A 21,553-nucleotide genomic window follows, 5' to 3' on the forward strand; every position below is an offset into this window, starting at 1 on the left:
CCCTTAGTTGTCTCTTTTTCAAGCTGAAAAGTCCCAGTCTTTTCATTCTCTCCTCATACGGAAGCTGTTCTATATCTTTAATCATTTTTGTTTCCATTCTCTGTACCTTTTCCAATTATAATATATCTTTTTTGAGATTGAGCAACCAGAACTACATACAGTATTCTAGGTGTCAGCATACCATGGATTTATATAGTGGCATTATGACATTTTCTGTTTTGTTATCTATCCCTTTCGTAATGGTCCTAACATTCTGTTAGCTTGTTTAATTGTCACTGCACATTGAGTGGATGTTTTCAGAGAACTTTTCACAAATACTTCAGGATCTCTTTCTTGAGTAGTAACAGCTAATTTAGACCCCATCATTTTATATGTGTAGTTGGGATTGTGTTTTTCCACTGTGCATTACTTTGCATGTATCAACATTGAGTTTCATCTGCCATTTTGTTGCCCATTCATCCAGTCTAATGAGATCCTTTTGTAATTCTTCATAGTCAGCTTTGGACTTAACTATTTTGATTAATTTTGTGTCATCTACAAATTTTGCCACCTTCCTGTTCACCCTCTTCCCAGTACAGACCTTTGGGGGAATCTGCTATTTATCTGTCTCTGAAAGCTGACCATGTATTCCCGTGCTTTGTTTCCAATCTTTTAACTAGCTACTGATCCATGAGAGGACCTCCCCTCTTATCCCATGACTGTATAATTTGCTTAAGAGCCTTTGATGAGGGACCTTGTTTTCTGAAAATTCAAGTACACTGCATCAACTGTATCACCCTTGTCCACATGCGTGTTGACACCCTCAGTGAATACGAATAGATTGGCAAGGCATGATCTCCCTTTACAAAAGTCATTTTGACTCTTCCCCTACATGTCATGTTTATCTAAATGTCTGATTATTCTGTTCTTTACTATAGTTTCAACCAATTTCTCTGGTATTGAAATTAGGCTTACTGGCATGTGGTTGCCAGAATTGCTTCTGGAGCCTTTTTAAAAAATTGCCATTACATTAGCTACCTTCCAGTCATCTGGTACAGAGGCTTATTTAAGTGGTAGGTTACATACCTCAGTTACTAGTTCTGCAGTTTCATATTTGAGTTCCTTCAAAACTTTGCAAAGTGCAAGGTCATGCTTTTAGTGACTAACAACAAGAATTTTTGCTGTAAGCTGGGGACTTATCAGTTGGAAGTGATAGAGGAGAAGAAAGATCTGGGTGTATTGGTTGATCACAGGATGACTATGAGCTGTCAATGGGATGCGGCCATGAAAAAGGCTAATGCAGTCCTAGGATGCATCAGGCGAGGTATTTCCAGTAGAGACAGGGAAGTGTTTGTACCATTATATAAGGCACTGTGGTGAGACCTCATCTGGAATGCTGTGTTAAGTTCTGGTCTCCTTTATTTAGGAAAGATGAATTCAAACTGTAACAGGTGCAGAGAAGGGCTACTAGGATGATCAAAGGAATGGAAAATCTACTTTATGAGAGGAGACTCAAAGAGCATGGCTTGTTTAGCCTAAACAAAATAAGGCTGAGGGGGAGATCTGATTGTGCTCAATAAGTACATCAGAGGGATAAATACCAGGGAGGGAGAGGAGTTATTTAAGTTAAGTGCCAATGTGGACATAAGAACAAATGGATATAATCTGGCCATCAACAAGTTTATGCTTGAAACCATCAGAGGAGTGAAGTTCTGGAACAGTCTTCCAAGGGGATCAGTGGGGGCTAAAAACCTAACTAGCTTTAGGACTGAGCTTGATAAGTTTATGGAAGGGACATAGGCGGCGAGTTCTATGGGCCCGTGGAGCCCAGGCCCCACCAATAATCCTAAAGGTGGGCCCAGCTCCAGCAATGTTTGGGCCCCAAGCCCTGTGCTTTGGGGGGTCCCCGCGTCGCAATGCCGGGCGCTCTCACTGCAGCGGCAGCTCCCGGGAGAGGCTCCAGCAGCGACTGGGCTCACAGCCCATTGGCCGGGAACCCCAGCCAATGGGAGCTGCCAGGGGCGGTGCTGGAGCTGCCTGGCCACGCCTCCACAGCAGGGACGGGGAGCGAGCCACCAGCAGCGTCTGAGCGCTGGGCAGAGCAGCAGCAGGGTCTGTCCCTGTCAGACAGACTCAGCCGGTCAGCTGTGGGGGCAGCCAGACACATGGACACAGCCGGGGAGGGGGGTTTGGTGAGGACAAACAGACACAGCCAGGGGGTTGTGGGACAAACAGACACAGCTGGGGGGTTATGGGACAGACAGACACAGCCGGGGGTGGTGGGGGCAGCCAGCCAGACACAGCTGGGGGTTGTGGGACAGACAGACACAAGGACACAGCCAGGGGGTTGTGGGGACAGACACACACAGCGGCGGGGGGACAGACAGACACAGCCGGGGGGTGGTGGGGACAGACAGACATAAGGACACAGCCAGGGGGCTTGTGGCACAGACACACACAGCCGGGGGTGGTGGGGACAGACAGACACAAAGACACAGTCGGGGGGGGGGCATTGGTGGGGACAAACAGACACAGTTGGGGGATTATGGGACAGACAGACACAGCCGGGGGTGGTGGGGGCAGCCAGCCAGACACAGCTGGGGGTTGTGGGACAGACAGACACAAGGACACAGCCAGGGGGTTGTGGGACAGACACACACCAGGACACAGCCAGGGGTGTTGTGAGGACAGACAGATGGACACAGCTGGGGGGTTGTGGGGACAGACAGATGGAGCCGTGGGCGGGGAAAGGAGCAGCAATGGGCACCCCGGGGCTGGTATAAAATACACAGGATGAGGGGAGCTTCCTGAGGGGACTATAGCAACACCCCCCGCAGAGCAGACCCAGGTTGCAGCTGGCTCCGCCCATCACAGCCCCCTGCCCCACAGAGACCCACACAACCCTCTGCCCCCTCGGGAGACTCCCAATGACCCCTGTGTCCCTGTCACTCCTCTCCAGAGAGCCCTCCCCTTTGTGCCAGCCCACTCCCCTCCCCCACTGCCTCCCCTCCTCCAAAGCTCCCTACAATCTTCCCCTTTGCCTTCCGCCCCCCAGCCCAGCCCATTCCATTGGCCGGGAGGCTCCCAGTCTAGTGGCTATCAGGGCCCACGGGAGCTGCACATGAGGCAGGGTGCCTGCCTGCCAGGGGCGGCTCTAGAAATTACGCCGCCCCAAGCAGGGCGGCGCGCTCGCCGCCCTTCCCCGGTCCCGCGGCCGGGCAGAAGTGTCTGCGGCGGGTGCGCTGGTTCCGCGGCTCCGGTGGAGCATCCACAGGCATGCGTGCGGGAGCTCCGTCCGAGCCGCGGGACCAGCGCACCCGCCGCAGTCATGCCTGCGGGAGCTCAAGCGGAGCCGCGGGAAGAGGGGACTCTCCGCAGTCATGCCTGCGGCAGGTCCGCTCGTCCCGGGGCTCCGGTGGACCTCCCGCAGGCATGACTGCGGAAGGTCCGCCGCAGCCAAATGCCGCCCTGCCGGGACAATGCCGCCCCACGCGCCTGCTTGGCGCGCTGGGGTCTGGAGCTGGCTCTGCTGCCTGCAGATGCAGACCTGCCTGGCTGTGCCTCCACAGCACAGGGACGGGGAGCCCGAGCCACAGGTGAGCAAGCCCTGGTCATCATCACAGGCCCAGTAATTCTCTGGATATTTAATTTCACTGAGGCAAAATGTGTGCAATTTTATGGGTTGAATGATTGAATGACATAATACCCAGCTGCCCGCATTGTCCATCACTAAGTCCAGTAATTTTGTCAAGTGTTTGTTGCACAACATGGTGGTGCCTACCCCTACCTTGTGCTTCAGGGGGTGATGGGGTCCAGGGCAGCCTGTTATAGCCTGTTATAGAACTACCTGATTAGTAATTGGATATGTTGGCTGGCATCTTTTTTTACGTGTTCGCTCCCCCCTGATGTTAGAACCTGGCTACACCACTGGGGAGGGGAGCTTCCTAGACCTGTGCAGCTGGAGCTTAGGTGAATTTTGTGGTACTGTGCCCCTCCCCAGCTACCACCCTGCAGTCCCCACTCCTGCACCATGCTGGGCAAGGGGCAGCCCCATCCCCAGTGAGGCTATGGTGAGGGGTGGCAGCAGGGGAGGCCACACGTGATGGCAACCTCCTCCCTCGGTACCCACCATAGGGGAGGTGAGTGGGCTTTCTGGACCTGAGAGGGACCTAGGAGCATGTGCAGTGAACTGCGGGGGAGAGGAGGGTCCCTCCCCTGGAGCTTGCTGCTGTCAGGGAGGGTGGAGGGGAGTCCTCTTTGGCCCTAGCCTTGGGGCAGCCTGTCTGCACCCCAAGTTCCTTATCCCCAGCCCTGCCCCAGAGTCCTCACCTGACGGGAAAAACATGCAACTTAAATTTGGTGGTCAGTTTAGAGTATCATAGAATATCAGGGTTGGAAGGAGCCTCAGGAGGTCATCTAGTCCAACCTCATGCTCAAAGCAGGACCAATTCCCAACTAAATCATCCCAGCCAGGGCTTTGTCAAGCCGGGCCTTAAAAACCTCTAAGGAAGGAGATTCCCTAGGTAACCCATTCCAGTGTTTCACCACCCTCCTAGTGAAAAAGTTTTTCTTAATATCCAACCTCCCCCACTGCAACTTGAGACCATTACTCCTTGTTCTGTCCTCTGCTACCACTGAGAACAGTCTAGATCCATCCTCTTTGTAACCCCCTATCAGGTAGTTGAAAGCAGCTATCAAATCCTCCCTCATTCTTCTCTTCTGCAGACTAAACCATCCCAGTTCCCTCAGCCTCTCCTCAGAAGTCATGTGCTCCAGCCCCCTAATCATTTTTGTTGCCCTCCACTGGATTTTCCAATTTTTCCACATCCTTCTTGCAATGTGGGGCCCAAAACTGCACGTAGTACTCTAGATGAGGCCTCACCAATGTTGAATAGAGGAGAATGATCATGTCCCTTGATCTGCTGGCAATGCCCCTACTTATACAGCCCAAAATGCTGTTAGCCTTCTTGACAAAGGCCAGAGGAGGGAGTGTTAGTGCCTGTGCGGACTTCTGGGAAGTGCATGGGGTGGAAGGGGATGCTGGGATGCTCTGGAACCACTCCTTCAAAGCCAGTCAGGACTCTGGGGGAGCCTCCTCTCTGAGCAGACTGTCTCCAGGGCAAGAAGCTTACACCTTCCTGGGTCTGACCTCAGAGCATTCAGCATGCCCTTCCACACCATGCACTTTGCGCAGTGAGTCCGCCCAGGCGGGGTCCTGGGGCAGCCAGAGGTCCCTGCACCCCAACTCCGCAGTCAGATGTGACTCTCAGCCAGACTGTAAAACAGAAGGTTTATTAGATGACGGGAACACAGTTTAAACAGAGCTTATTGGTACAGAAAACAGAACCCCTCTGTCAGGTCCATCTTGCGGGGTGGGGAGCCCAGAACCAAGTTCTGGGTCTCTCCCCATTTCCCCAGCCAGCTCCAAACTGACACTCCCTCCTCTGGCCTCTGTGTCTCTTCCGGACAAGGAGGCCACCTGATCTCTTTGTCCCCAACACCTTCAGTTGGCATCTTGCAGGGGAAACTGAGGCATCCACACAGTATTCAGAGAAAATATTAAGAACATTCCCACTTCATCACAACAGGTGCAACAAAATATAATACTGTATATTGAAGTAGGCAAGTGCTGCTTCTGACTTTCCACTTTTAATTGACCCTTGTAATCTTGTGGCGCTGACGCGTTGTAGCTTCATTTTATATTGGCTTACAGGGCGGGAGCGGGGGGGGCACCACCATTTTGGGCCCCACCAAAAATTATACAAACCTGCCGCCTATGGGAAGGGATGGTATGATGGGACTGCCTATGAAGGCATGTGTCCCATCAGCGACTGCCATTAGCAAAAAACCCAATGGCTGGAGACAGGACACTAGCTGGGCAGCGCTCTGAGTTACTACAGAGAATTCTTTCCCAGGTATCTGCCTGGTGGGTCTTGCCCACATCTCCGGGTCTAACTGATCACCATATTTGGGGTCTGGAAGGAATTTCCCCCTGGGTCAGATTGGCAGAGACCGTGGAGTTTTTTTTGCCTTCCTCTGCAGCATGGGACACAGGTCACTTACAGGCTTAAACTAGTGTAAAAGGTGAATTCTCTTTAACTTGAAGTCTTTAAACAATGATTGAGGACTTCAGTGACTCAGAAAGAGGTTAAGGGTCTATTTCAGGAAGTGGGTGGTGAGATTCTATGGCCTGTAATGTGCAGGAGGTCAGATTAGATGATCATGATCGCTTCTGACGTTAAAGTCTATGAATCTGCTTCTTGAGTGAATAATCTGAAACCAAACATAACACAGGATAGGTAAGAATTTCCCCCTTTTCTTTTATAAGTATCCATGACCTCCTTTCAACTGTTCCCTGGTCACCTAAAATAGCTTGATGTCTTTAATACTGTTAGTTAAAAAGAAATTATTATTTTTATATTTACATTATACAGGACATTAAACAGAACAATTTTTAAATCATCAATATCCTTTTTAGGTACCCACTAATTCCTCTCACCAATTACCCTATAACAAAGGAAACAGTGTTTACCTTTAGGATGATTTGTAACTGTTTCCACTTTCCCCGTTGTTGCTAGCTAACATCTCTGATAAGAAGTTTAACGCACAAACACTTATTTGTTTTGAGATGCATAGTTTTCCTTTTCTGTACCACATTTTCTTTTTTAATATTCAGTTTATTTTGGAATTATTTCACTCACTTGTTCACTTTCCCATTTCACTCTCTTGTTTATTTTTTTGTTTTTATTAGTGTCTGTGTGTGTGTGTGTTTGAAAGTCCTGCTGCTACACTGCACTGTCCTTATTCTGCCCCAACTCTCATTTTCAACCTGCAGGGAACCTTCTGGTACAAAATTCTTTCCTTGTTTTTATTAGAAGGGCATCTCTCCAAACATTGTCCTTTCTGTTTGAAACAGAAGCTACCTATACTTACTGGGAATATAGAGTGACGTGATGTCCTGATTTTATAGGGACAGTCCCGATATTTGGGGCTTTATCTTATATAGGCGCCTATTACCCCCCACCCCATGTCTCGATTTTTCACATTTGCTGTCTGGTCACCCTATGGGAATGAATAATGGGTATATTTAAAGGGCACTTGACCCTTTTCATCTCCTTACACACCATAAATAACCACTCCTATATGCTGATTTTACATATCTGAAATGTGCTTTGCTATTCAGTAACACCTAAAAAGTCATTCGAAGGAACAATTTGAAGAGTGTGGTAAGTACGTCAGCTCTCAGTATATGAAATAAATTTCTATACAGACTCAGTAATAACCTGTATCTGAAAACAGGCCTAAAAAACCTGTCAGCCTCCATCCACAGTTCTAGAATTCATAGATTGTAGGACTGGAAGAGACCTCGAGAGGTCATCGAGTCCAGTCCCCTGCCCTCATGGCAGGACCAATACTGTCTAGACCATCCCTGATAGACATTTATCTAACCTACTCTTAAATATCTCCAGAGATGGAGATTCCACAACCTCCCTAGGCAATTTATTCCAGTGTTTAACCACCCTGACAGTTAGGAACTTTTTCCTAATGTCCAACCTAAACCTCCCTTGCTGCAGTTTAAGCCCATTGCTTCTTGTTCTATCCTTAGAGGCTAAGGTGTACAAGTTTTCTCCCTCCTCCTGATGACACCCTTTTAGATACCTGAAAACTGCTATCATGTCCCCTCTCAGTCTTCTCTTTTTCAAACTAAACAAATCCAATTCTTTCAGCCTTCCTTCATAGGTCATGTTCTCAAGACCATTAATCATTCTTGTTGCTCTTCTCTGGACCCTCTCCAATTTCTCCACATCTTTCTTGAAATGCGGTGCCCAGAACTGGACACAATACTCCAGTTGAGGCCTAACCAGTGCAAAGTAGAGCGGAAAAATGACTTCTCGTGTCTTGCTCATAACACACCTATTAATGCATCCCAGAATCATGTTTGCTTTTTTTGCAACAGCATCACACTGTTGACTCATATTTAGCTTGTGGTCCACTATAACCCCTAGATCTCTTTCTGCTGTATTCCTTCCTAGACAGTCTCTTCCCATTTTGTATGTGTGAAACTGATTTTTCCTTCCTAAGTGGAGCACTTTGCATTTGTCTTTGTTAAACTTCATCCTGTTTACCTCAGACTATTTCTCCAATTTGTCCAGATCATTTTGAATTATGACCCTGTCCTCCAAAGCAGTTGCAATCCCTCCCAGTTTGGTATCATCTGCAAACTTAATAAGCGTACTTTCTATGCCAATATCTAAGTCGTTGATGAAGATATTGAACAGAGCCGGTCCCAAAACAGACCCCTGTGGAACTCCACCTGTTATATCTTTCCAGCAGGATTGGGAACCATTAATAACTACTCTCTGAGTACAGTTATCCAGCCAGTTATGCACCCACCTTATAGTAGCCCCATCTAAATTGTATTTGCCTAGTTTATCAATAAGAATATCATGCGAGACCGTATCAAATGCCGTACTAAAGTCTAGGTATACCACATCCAACGCCTCTCCCTTATCCACACGACTCGTTATCCTATCAAAGAAAGTTATCAGATTGGTTTGACACGATTTGTTCTTTACAAATCCATGCTGGCTATTCCCTATCACCTTACCACCTTCCAAGTGTTTGCAGATGAGTTCCTTAATTACTTGCTCCATTATCTTCCCTGGCACAGAAGTTAAACTAACTGATCTGTAGTTTCCTGGGTTGTTTTTAATTCCCTTTTTATAGATGGGCACTATATTTGCCCTTTTCCAGTCTTCTGGAATCTCTCCCGTCTCCCATGATTTTCCAAAGATAATAGCTAGAGGCTCAGATACCTCCTCTATTAGCTCCTTGAGTATTCTAGGATGCATTTCATCAGGCCCTGGTGACTTGCAGGCATCTAACTTTTCTAAGTGATTTTTAACTTGTTCTTTTTTTTATTTTATCTTCTAAACCTAGCCCCTTCCCATTAGCATTCACTATGTTAGGCATTCCTTCAGATTTCTCAGTGAAGACCGAAACAAAGAAGTCATTAAGTATCTCTGCCATTTCCAAGTTTCCTGTTACTGTTTCTCTCTCCTCACTGAGCAGTGGGCCTACCCTGTCCTTGGTCTTCCTCTTGCTTCTAATGTATTGATAAAAAGTCTTCTTGTTTCCCTTTATTCCCATAGCTAGTTGGAGCTCATTTTGTGCCTTTACCTTTCTAATTTTGCCCCTGCATTCCTGTGTTGTTTGCCTATATTCATCCTTTATAATCTGTCCTAGTTTCCATTTTTTATGACTCCTTTTTATTTTTTAGATCTTGCAAGATCTCGTGGTTAAGCCAAGGTGGTCTTTTGCCACATTTTCTATCTTTCCTACCCAGCGGAATAGCTTGCTTTTGGGCCCTTAATAGTGTCCCTTTGAAAAACTGCCAACTCTCCTCGGTTGTTTTCCCCCTCAGTCTTGATTCCCATGGGACCTTACCTATCAGCTCTCGGAGCTTACCAAAATCCGCCTTCCTGAAATCCATTGTTTCTATTTTGCTGTACTCCCTTCTACCCTTCCTTAGAATTGCAAACTCTATGATTTCATGATCTCTTTCACCCAAGCTGCCTTCTACTTTTAAATTCTCAATGAGTTCCTCCCTATTTGTTAAAATCAAGTCTAGAAGAGCTCCCCTGCAATAGCTTTTTCAACCTTCTGAAATAAAAAGTTGTCTGCAATGCAGTCCAAGAACTTATTGGATCGTCTGTGTCCTGTGGTATTATTTTCCCAACATATATCTGGATAGTTGAAGTCCCCCATCATCACCAAATCTTGGGCTTTGGATGATTTTGTTAGTTGTTTAAAAAAAGCCTCATCCACCTCTTCCACCTGGTTAGGTGGCCTGTAGTAGACCACCTAACCACGACATCACCCTTGTTTTTTACCCGTTTTAGCCTAACTCAGAGACTCTCAACACTTCCGTCTCCTATGTCCATCTCCACCTCAGTCCAAGTGTGTACATTTTTAATATGTAAGGCAACACCTCCTCCCTTTTTCCTCTGTCTATCCTTCCTGAGCAAGCTGTACCCATCCACACCAACTTTCCAATCATGTGTATTATCCCACCAAGTTTCAGTGATGCCAACAATGTTGTATTTATTTATTAGCACTTCCAGTTCTTCCTGCTTATTACCCATACTTCTCGCATTTGTATATAGGCATCTAATATACTGGTTTGATCTTGCCTCCCAGTTTTGCCCTGACCCTCCTTTTTCTCTGCCATTATAGCCCATGCGCCCTCTTGTTTCCGACCCATCTCCCAGGTCTCCATGTTCTCCACTTACCTGTGGGCTTTGCTCACCTGTTCAGGAAGATGGTCACATGATTGCTTCAGAACAGACTGTCAGAACACAGTATGATAGAAGGGATACAGTAATTTCAGAAGATGATTTCACATTGAGACTCTTTATGATTTTTTATATTTTGGGGAGCAGTTCGCAGGATTAAGGGTTTTATCCACTGCCCATCGACATCACTGGTAGTCACTTTAATGGGCTTTATATAGAGGATCCAGAAATTAGAGGATGGTGGTTTAATAATTTGAACATGGTTTAAGAGGACATTTTATGCAAGAATTTTGGCAGCAAGCATTTATAATGGGGGAGGAATAATAGATTGGCAATACAAGTAAGATAAATGGAAGAAAGGACTATAACTGGGATTTGAAGAGTCAAATACTACATATAAACTGCAGTTTGCTCTTTCCTTTTGAAAGCTTTGAGGAGAGGTGAACTGGGTTTCAGACTGGAGGAAAGTATTTTCAAGGCAAAGAGTACAGAGTAAGTGTGAAGAGCTGGAAAGTGCATAAATACAATGGAGCTACAGAGATTTAACCCATCATGCTGCTGAGAGAGTGATGGTCAAGTGATTTGAGCACCATAAGTAGATAGGTTACTGGGAGTCATGAACTCCTGATTGGTAATACTATCTTTGACACCGACTCCATCAGTGGCCTTTGGCAAGCCAGGTGGGTTGCTACACTTGTGGTTGAAGCCCCAGCTATGCTTGTGGTGCCTCTAGGAGTAGCCCTTAGCCATGGCTGCGATCTTACCTACATTGGGGGCAGGCAGTGGATCAAGAGAGGCAGGAGTGTTTCCCTGGCAGCCTGGGTGCGGGCTGCTTCCTGCTACCGAGAGCCCCAGTTAGCAGCTGCCCCTAGCCCTGGCAGCCTCATCTCCTGTGTGAGTCTACAGAAATATGCTGCCCTCAGAAATCTGCTGCCTTAGGCAGCTGCCTAGTTTGCCTATAGCTAGTGTGGCCTCTGTGTATCATCCACTGTGGTGATTGATTGCCTGCCTGTAATCCATGTCAATTTCAAGTGGTTGCTAGGAAGTTGTACTCTGAAGGATAACCATGGGATCATGCTATTTGTGAAATATGCAAAATTCTCTCACATAGGAAGGGGCAGAGAAGACTGTGATCCCATGTCTAGTTTAGGCATGAATTAAAAGTGAGTTCCGGGATTTAGAAAACGTACTACTAGAAAATTTTTAAAAAGGTCTTTTTCTTATCCCAGTTACGCTGGGTAGTTTTTCTGAGGGCTAGGGTTGTTGGCTATCATTGCCAAACATAGATCCAGGTTTTCTTTGGTAGTTTATTAAATTGCTTTTAGATTATATGTCGATCCTCTGAGACCTCACTTCCAGTTCCTGATTAAAAATAGTCTGTACATATAGGGGCAGATCTGTCCCAGAATGGAAGGGTAGGAATTGCACACTTTACCTCCCCAGACTTGGTTCCTGAGAGGTAAGGCAATGGAAGTCCAGAGATCTATCTCTTTTTGACAGACAGTGAGTCAGAAGGCAGTTTTTACCTTGCGGACCATATTTCTCTGAATTGTCCAAGTTCCAAGCAGGAGACCCTGTTCGCTTTTATTGCATTGAATTGTCCCTCTCTGCATCTCTGCTTGCAATTCAGTTGTTGCTTCTGAAGCGCTTTCTTGCAGATTGGTAAGGAGCACCTGGAATTAAAATTGCCTCCACGGTGTTAATATGTGCCACTTGCTTGGGTAGCAGGCACAAAAGGCTTGATTCTCTGCTGCCCTGTACCTTGTGTAGCCTTTTGTACCCTACCAAGTGGAGGGAAAATACTGCCATTCGAATGTGATAGTGTGTTACACCCACTTTGCACAATGAAAACACAAGGCACAAGGAAGTGGATTAAATGTCAAATTTTGGGCGGAAGTGGCTAAGCAGTAAAGCCATTTCTGATGGCGTGGTAAGGTACATGGCTGATTGGAATGGAAGTATAAGAGTTATATGGGGTTGTTTCAGTGGACTCATCAGTGGCATAACTTTACTTGAATTCCTGTTACCAGACACATGCAGTTGTGGTGTATTCTGACTATGAACTCAATCCTTTCCTCATTCTGTAATCCTGAGCTCCTGCTCCCTCTGATTTTCTGTCCTTTCAGATCTTAGTTGTTGAGGTTCTTTTGCCTGTGATTTTTTTGTGAACAAGCTGTCACAATCCTACCTTTAAAGACTTTACATTGTAGTGCCATTATTTGCACAGTTACTCATGTTATACATTTTAATCATTTGCATCCATCCAGCTTTTTAACTGCTCTATCCTGAATTCAAAGACCTTTATTTTTTAGAAGTGGCTCCCTGGCAAAACTATGAAGCTTCTTAGAGAAACATGGAAAAGAGATTTGCAGATGGCATAGAGCTGATCAGGCATATTGTACATTGTAACACAGAGAGTCATGCCCTGTTTACTGCATGATGCAGAGCAGGGACAGGATCTCCCACTGGTCGAACAGTTGGTAGCAGTGGAACCATCTTTACCCTGTGTAATTACCATATGACAAATCTGAGGGCTTCTGTAGTGGTCAAATTACTTGGCACTAAAGCAATTTTTTTTTGCATTAAGAGGAACTTTTTGTTCTAACAGATCTAAATGTATAATTATTGCACTTAAAAGTAAAACTGTAATGAGGTTGCTCATAACTTAAAGGACTTTTTGAAAGAATTGCAAAATTCTGAAGGTATTTTAATGTTACTGGAATGTATTTTATTTACTTCTGATTATGGAAGGCAGTATTCAAAAACAATCAGAGTTTAATTCACTGTAGTTCCCTGAGTCTTTTCTGTGCTGGTCTTTTCTTTTACTACTAACAAAAAATGTGTATGGAGTTTTTCTATAGCTGCTTTCTACAGACTCAAAGCACTAGAAGGTCCCTTAAGGGCTTTATTTCCCTATTTTTTTTATTAGTTGATGCAAATTTTTCTCCTCTTGCTCCAGATCCTTCTTTCATTGTCTTTCTATTACTGACCTTGCTGGCAAATAGAAGAGTGGGTGCATAGATGGAAGGATTAAGCTTATTGGGACTAAAATAGGCTTTCTAAGGGTTGACTAATTTTGAGGTGGAGGTAGACTGAAGGATTAACTTCAGGGTCTAATCATATTCAGAATTCTCCACTCATGATAAAGAGGATGATGACCTGTTATGCTGTGTTTTTGTTTTGCTTTTTTGTTTGTTTGTTTGTTTTTAGGATTGCCATCCTGTTTGCAGAACTGTTAATTAATAAAGAGCTGTCTTTCTTCTACTGGAAGTGATTTTTGTGTTAAAAATAAAATGCAGAAATGTATACCACTGGTGAAAGATCAATAGCTTTTTGGTCTCAGAATTTTTAGTGTATTTTCCACAGTGCACGTGGGGAAAAAAAGAGAGAAAACAGGAAGGGAAGTAATTAGAGATGAAAAAGGTCATTTCTGTGGAAATAGATGGCTTTGATGCAAAATGGCAAAACTTACCTGAAAAATAATGAATTCTTGACTGAAAAAGTGCACAATATTATACCATTTTTCCAGGATATGATTTTAGGAACAGAATAAGAAAGTGGAGTCTCCACACTAACCTCAGATGGAAAATCCAGAATGGTTAAACAAAATCCTCTACTTGGGTCTATTGAAGACATGTGGCCGGAACCATGACTCACAGAAATTTGATTTGGAAAAGATCTATTAGATCACCTAGTCTTTCCCTGGGGACCAGCGTAGGCGTTATTCCTCACAGTGTATTTTCACTTTAAACTATTTCTTTTTAAATTGTTTTTGAAAGCTTTGTTTCTTTTTTTTTATGTCACAACCATAGTTTCTAGGAATCAATCCTGCATGGTGCTAAGCACTCCTGTAAGGTACATGAGGGCACTCTGCACTTTGGGAGACTGCACTGCGTTATTGACAGTAAAGTTCATGATTATACGTATGCACCAAAGAGAGTATGGATCCTTTAATATTTCATGTTGCCTGGACATTGGTTGAGTTTTTTGGTTGTTTTAGATTTACAAAAACCAGCATTTGAGAGCAACATTTTGTACAGCTTGAATGTTAATGAAACTTAAGAGTATGATACTATGTGGTGATTCTTGTTATTTAAAACTAATTTTTGAAAATTGATTGCAATACCCCAGTGTAATGCATATACTGCCATTGCATCTACATTTTAATTCATTTTTAAAACTTTTTAAAATTTTTGCAGAGATTTTTTCAAAAGATATATTTAGTTACCTTTAGTCTGTGTGAAGATTTATATATTAGTGGATATAATTGATAATCAAACAAAACTATAGCTCCAATTTGACGTCAACTAATTCAAAATTATGAAGGGCATAGTGCAAATTGCATGATTCTCTCTATATTTTCTTTTTGCTGTTCCATAATACAAAAAAAGTCACTTCAAGTTAACTGCTGGTGTATTTGGAATAAAAGGAAATATTATTGCACACAATGTATAGTCTTTTCTGTTTAAACATATTATCATAGGCAGGGTTGGTAGCAATATCCATCATTAAGGTTGGCTAACACTTCCTATTATAAGACCCCGGTTTCAGTTGCTTATAATTTTGCAAAACTTGTTTAATGAAGGAAATGTTGTCCCATAGGATTCCTGCCTTATCTACTAAATGTATTGGACGGTGTGTAAGGAATGAGGTAGGGTTTGCAGGAAGAGAAAGGATGGTTTCATGGTTAGGGAAGCTCAATGCTGCCCTGGAAGAACTGGATTCTATTCCTGCCTCTGCCTTTGAGTTCCCACATAATGCTGAACAAGTCATTTAAACCAGACTTTTCACAAGTGATAGATAATTGTGTGTTCCTCATTTTCTGGGTGCCAAACTTGAGACCTTGGGGTCTGACTGCAGAAGTGCTGAGCAACCAAAATGTCAGTGGGAGCTGTGCTTGTATATAATATTCTTTTAACAGTTGCACAGTTTTTATGTGTAATTTGTATTTAGAATGGGGAGGAAACTGATGAACCCCATTATAAAGAGAGAATTTGAACATGAAATGTTGTTATATGAACCCCGATTTAACCTCTGCCTAATTTTATTTTTAATTAAAAAAGCATGTCTGAATGTAGTCAGTGTTTCATGGTCCTTGCGTGACATCTTTGTTGGCAATCTTCAGCAGAGGCTACTGGTATAAGGATGAAATGGGCATGAAGACTCCTTACTCCTACAGTATAGGAGGCACATGGGTGGAACAGTAGGGAAACTTGCCCAACTGTTGCCCTGTTTTCTGTGGATAAAGAGAAGAATTCACCCTCCAAGGCTATCAGCCAGTCACAAGTACTTAAAAAAAATCTTAGTCTGTGATATTACTAGTAGTACATTGTGAAAATAACTATTCTTCTGTATTTTCTATTCCTTAGGTTAAATACAAAAGAGACTTTGAAGAAAGCAAAGGAAGAGGGTTCAGCATTGTGACTGACACACCCGAATTACAAAGACTGAAAAGGACTCAGGAACAAATTAGTAACGTATGTGACTATCTCCTCAAGTGATAGCAGATCAGACATGGTACACATAAGAAAAGGCATGGTTGTAGGTTTGTGATGTTTCTGATGGAGTCTGTGAGAGTGAAGAAAATGAATTTGATGACTGCTTTGTGTGACAGGTTCTGAAATGTGTGTAACCTTATACCGTACACTTACACAGCACATTGGCAGGTGTGTTCACCTCTCCAGTTTCCATCAAAGGTGTTTGTAGTATTTGCTATACTACAAAGGTTATATGCATTTTACTTTTTTATTTGACATTATTGTTTGCAAATAAGATTTATATTGTTTGATATATATTCCTGTACAGGAGTTCTCAAAATAAGCATAGCTTGCAAAATAAAATTCGAAAATAAAATAACACACTGATATTTAATTTTAGAAAGAAAATATGAGGAAAATGGCATCTAGATAAGAAAAGAGGTACAAATGCTAACAATGGAAAAGTATTGTCATGCATTAATTTATACCAATATTAATGCTGAATAACACCTTTGACATGGAGTGGGATTTTCAAAAATGGAACTTATCCTCAAAAGCACTATGGTGCTTTTGAAAATTCCACCCTCACTTTTTTATATATTCATATATTCCTACACTGGACATTTAGCTGACTGCACAAAGATGGAGAATTGTTATAGAACATAATATATATGTCCAGTGGATATTATGTAGAATAAAATTCAACATTGCCTTTAGCTTTACCTAGCTTCAGTTCTAATGGGTATTCTGACTTTCAGAGCTAGGCTCTGTAAGCTATTTTTGTAAATTCTTTATTCTTTCCTTTGTTTTAGCCATAAAAAAAAATAGTTGCACAAAACCAGAAAGACACACTGGTGAAAAGTGTTTTCAGAAAAGGATCTTGACCTTTACCAACTTACAAGAAAAATATTTCTTGAGTGGAATAAAGGGTTTCTCTGCGGGCATGGGACCTTGTTGCTTAATTAACTATACTGTCTGGCTCTTGCACCCAACACATTTGCATTTCTTTTCAGACCAAGCAAATTTGTTTCAGGTAAGAAATATTTTATTTCCTAATTCCTTTTTCTATGCAGGGGAGTAGGTGTATTGCATGGATGTTCAACTCCCATCTTTCCATACCTGAAAAAGATGTCGTATGTCAATGAAGATTTTTTTTCTTCTCTTGCTGTATAAATGATATCTGGACTTGAAATCAAAGGACTTTATTAGAATTAATCTTGAAGGGAGAGTAAAGCAGAATTAAAAAAATTTGGTAAATGAAGTTCAGTTTCAATTATGCCTTTCCTAAACACCTTTAGATTTATCATACTACTTTGTAGAAGTATAATGCTACATAAAACACAGATTAAATCTAATTATTATTAGATTGTCTTACAGGGTAACTTCTGTGTTTAATAGTTTAGGAATGTACTTCACGGTTAGATTAAGAATCTCATTAAGATTTTAAGTGGTTGAAAGGTAAGCTCTTTTATATTTTTTAAAATGTTTTAATATATAGCAAAATATAAAACTTACTAATAATCTTTTTTTTTAATTTTTAGTTGTGCATTGATTTTTCTCTTCCCTCCTCCCCATAACTACTGGACATGTCTCAAATATTGTCTTTGAAATGAAATTGTAACAACTTCACTGCAGGGGTAAGTTAGCACAGTTATGTGCATACCTATCACAAATATACATAATATTATTATTATCAGTAGATGTAATACAGTAGAAACAGATATTTTAAAATAATTTATTTTGTCTTGATATTAAGTCCTGCAGCACTCACAGAAATTCTCATAGTGCTCCGTCGCTTTCATAATGCATGAAGGATTCTTTTGTGCTATAGTGAAATATAACCGTAAAGGGGAAAAAAACAATAGATGGGGGTTAAAAAAAGAGGGTTATAAAAGGGGTGGCCATAATACTGTTGTTCTTTTGTTAGCGGAAACCCAGACACTGAAGTGCTTAGATCAGACAAGTACTAATGGAATGTTAGGCATGATTGGCTGGATCAGGATGAAGTTTCTCAGAAATGAGTGAAACTTGCTTTGTGTCCTCAGACCGTTGTGTGAATTAATGGCCCAATCCTGCAAGGTGTGCAGTATACTTCCTGACTTCAGTGGGACTAGAGCAGCCTTCACAAGGCACCCAGCACCTTTGAGGCCCCATAGCAACAAATTTAATACCTTGTTAGTATCATGTTGGCATGACAGTCACAAACCAAGCATTCTAGTCTAGATTGATATAGGAGAATTAAATAAATTAAGTAGGTCTCTTAATGACAAGTTTGAGATATTTTGGGCAACCTTTTCATGGATGGATGAGCATTTTAAATTGCCTGTACATTTTCCAATTTGTATGGAGCGATTTAAGATGCTCATAAATTCGTTTTGTTCAATATTTGAAACATAAAAATTCACATCCACTCTGCTGCAAAGGATGTCACTGATTTGTGGCATCAAATGGGCATATAATATGCACACAGAAATCTCAAATTGTGTGTACAGTGAAATGCATTTATTTTGTTAGAGATCTGGGCCATTGTTTTTGTCCTTGTAAACTATGAGGGATAATTTTCAATATGCAGTCAAATAGTCTCAAAATTAAAAACATTTAACTTCAAAATACAATAACACTGGTGAATTTTATCAAGGAAAATGAGAAGGTAGCAAAATGGCCATAATAATTTTGCAAAGGCTCTATTTCTGCACATGCAGTTTTGAAGGGAGGGGAAGAAGCTGTGTCTATAAATCTGAAAAGGGAATCACATAGCTAAAGGAAAAAAGAGCAAACACAATTTAATAAAATGTTAAGCAGCCTTAATGGGAATTGAGGACTCGCAACAACTTGAAGGAACTGGCTCTAACTTAGTGCCATTAGTCTTTTATCTCTTGAGGTCAGGTTGGAACCTCATTTATGTCATATATGAAATAAATTGTTCTCAACTTAGTTCTTGGTAAATTTTTTTCAAATTTAAAATCAAACAAACCTCTCTACAGTTTGATTAAATGGGCAATTTCTGTTAAGAAGAAGCCATGAGCTGGATGGCAAGTTCCCGCTGGCTTTGCTGGATAAGCATGATGGTGTATGGAATCTTGCATAGTGTATGCCTGGCCTTGGATCAAGTTGGTATTACCTAATCTTTCCTGGGTATAAGCATTTGATCATGAATTTAATTCATGTATGAACAGAAAAAGCACACATCTACTGCCTTCTTTGTCCAGAGAGCTGGGAAAACGTGTTCATTTACTTATTTTATATATACATGGTGTTCTCCTTCCTGACAATATGCAAGATGTCGGGGAAAAGAAGGATGGGGGTCATGTAAAAAAAAAAGTGAGCTCTAAAAAATGGCTTTAATTTACTCTGCAAAAACTGAAAACAGAACAAACCAAAAAATAGCATAATGTACGAAGAAGTAAATTAACACAGTTTCTTTGCCCAGTTAAATGAAAATAACATTTTAAACCTCTAGTGATAATTGAATTCTGATGTGACTATTCAATTTCATTAGAAATAAATTTTGGTTTATAGTACATTGTTTTTGTTTCAATGGAAATCTGGTAATATAAGCTCCCCCAAAACAGAGTAGGGTAACTTTTTTTGTTTTGTCTCTTAGGCAAATTGTTGCACATTTTTAAGTAATAGGGGTCACAATCTATCCTCAACTACATCCATGCAACTGCACCGGGCTGTAACTGATGGCAAAACTTGCTCCTAAATATGAATGCTCTAAATACCAATTTTCAGACAAAGACGTACGGGATAAAGGAGGATTACTCTCTCAGGGTATGTCTACACTACAAGAGTAGTTCGATTCAACTTAATTTGAATTTGTGGAATCGACCTTACGAAGTCGAATTTGTGTATCCACACTAAGGACACTAATTCGACTTTGTGAGTCCACACTAACAGGGCCAGCGTCGACTTTGGAAGCGGTGCACTGTGGCAAGCTATCCCACAGTTCCCGCAGTCCCCGCTGCCCATTGGAATGCTGGGTAGAGCCCCCAATGCCTGCTGGGGGAAAAAATGTGTCGAGGGTGGTTTTGGGTAACTGTCATCATTGAACCGTCAATCACGCCCTCCCTCCCCGAAAGCACCTGTGGGCAATCTGTTCGTGCATTTTTCTGGTCAGTGACAGCGCGGACGCCACAGCACTGCAAGCATGGAGCCCGCTGCAGTTATGGCCGTTTTCACCTCCTCGCACCTTATCGTCCACCTCTTCCACAGTCAGCTGCTGAGAAATCGGGCTACTTTTCAATGGTGCTGCAAGCACTGGTGGACCATAGGGGACGTTTTACCAACATCAACGTCGGGTGGCCAGGCAAGATTCATGACGCGCGTGTTTTCAGGAACTGTGGTCTGTTTAGACACCTGCAGGAAGGTAGTTTCTTCCCAGACCACAAAATAACTGTTGGGGATGTGCAGATGCCTATAATGATCCTTGGGGACCCAGCCTACCCGGTAATGCCCTGGCTCATGAAGCCCTATACAGGCGCCTTGCACAGCGACAAGGAACTCTTCAAGTACCAGCGAGCAGCAAGCAGCGTGACCTGTGACTGTTCAGTTTCTTTACAGAGAAGCTGAACCTGCCCCTGTTTCTTTACCCAGTTACTGTTGACTATCCTCTGCAGTTACATACCCCGTTCACCCAGTTTCCCCCACTTCCAACACACGTGTAAAAATAAAATACATGTTCCATTGTTACTTAACAAACGTTTCTTTATTAATGACTTTGCGTTAAAGGGTTGAAACTGGGACGCAGACTGTGCTGCGTAGGGTGTGCGGTGATGTAAAGACCGCCTCTAAACTCGAGGAATGACAGGCTCCTGCTCCTAGAGCGGTCCACAGTGCCGGACTGGTTGTTTCAACGGAGCCTGCCATCCCTCCTTTTTGGGATTCTGTGTGCGGGGGCTATGTGACCTTGTGGCGGAAGAGGACGGATACAGATTCCCCTGCTGCGTGGCTCTGTGGTCCAGGACAAGGACCGCTGCATAAGATCTGTAACTGCCCTCCCCCGCTACAAAGTCACGTCCCCCCCCACCCACACAGAACCTGGAAACCACCCTCCCATACTGACCAGGGTGCCTACTGACTGCACTGTGTGTGTGACCTGCTGCTGATCCTGCCCCCATGTCTGTACCCTGGTAAAGGTGACCGTCCTATGCAATTACCAACCCCCTTCCCCACCCCCCACTTCAAAAACAGTCTTCTGTAAAAAAACATGACAGAAACAGTAATTAACAGCAAAGTATTTTTAATAATTAACTAGACAGTTAGGGGATGAAACTGGGATTTGGGCTTGGGTGAGTCAGGAAGGGAAGAACTTCTCAAAATTTAGGGTATGAGAGCTTTTGGGTACTTGAGCACTCTGCTGGGGTGCAGTGACAGTTTTCACAGCCCCTGGCGCCCCTCCTTCTGGTTATTTTGGGTGAGGGGGGTATGGGACTTTGTGGCAGGGGAGGGCAGTTGCAGATACACTGCAGGGGGGCTCTGTCCTCCTGCCTGCGGTCCTGCAGAACATCCACAAGGCGCCGGAGCGTGTCCGTTTGCTCCCGCATTAGTCCAAGCAGTGTTTGAGTCGCCTGGTGGTCCTCTTGACGCCACCTGTCCTCCCGTTCGCTGTGTGAGCGCTGGTACTGAGAGAGGTTCTCCCTCCTGGGGCGTTTCCTGTGTGGCTGGTCAGAGCATCCAAGCTCGGACTGCTGTCCAGAGCTTCAACAGAGTGGTGCACTGTGGGATAGCTCCCGGAGCTACTAAGGTCGATTTCCGTCCACACCTAGCCTAATTCGACATGGCCATGTCGAATTTAGCGCT

The 21,553-nt window shown here is 43.3% G+C and overlaps 1 protein-coding gene across 3 annotated transcripts in view; it reads left to right on the forward strand.

The window, feature by feature from the left end:
- The window catches only part of NEBL (nebulette), a 410,603-nt gene that overhangs the window by 195,076 nt on the left and 193,974 nt on the right, over positions 1–21,553 (forward strand). For 2 of the 3 annotated variants that reach the window (XM_039523600.1, XM_039523599.1), the window contains exon 4: positions 15,644–15,751. In XM_039523600.1, the coding sequence (XP_039379534.1) occupies positions 15,644–15,751 (108 nt within the window). Of the gene's footprint in view, positions 1–15,643; positions 15,752–17,294; positions 17,389–21,553 lie in introns of those variants that run through there. The other variant, XM_039523592.1, reaches the window with a different exon arrangement.

The sequence above is a fragment of the Mauremys reevesii genome, linkage group 2 (assembly GCF_016161935.1).
Source record: "Mauremys reevesii isolate NIE-2019 linkage group 2, ASM1616193v1, whole genome shotgun sequence".
Classification (NCBI taxonomy): Eukaryota; Metazoa; Chordata; order Testudines; family Geoemydidae; genus Mauremys; species Mauremys reevesii.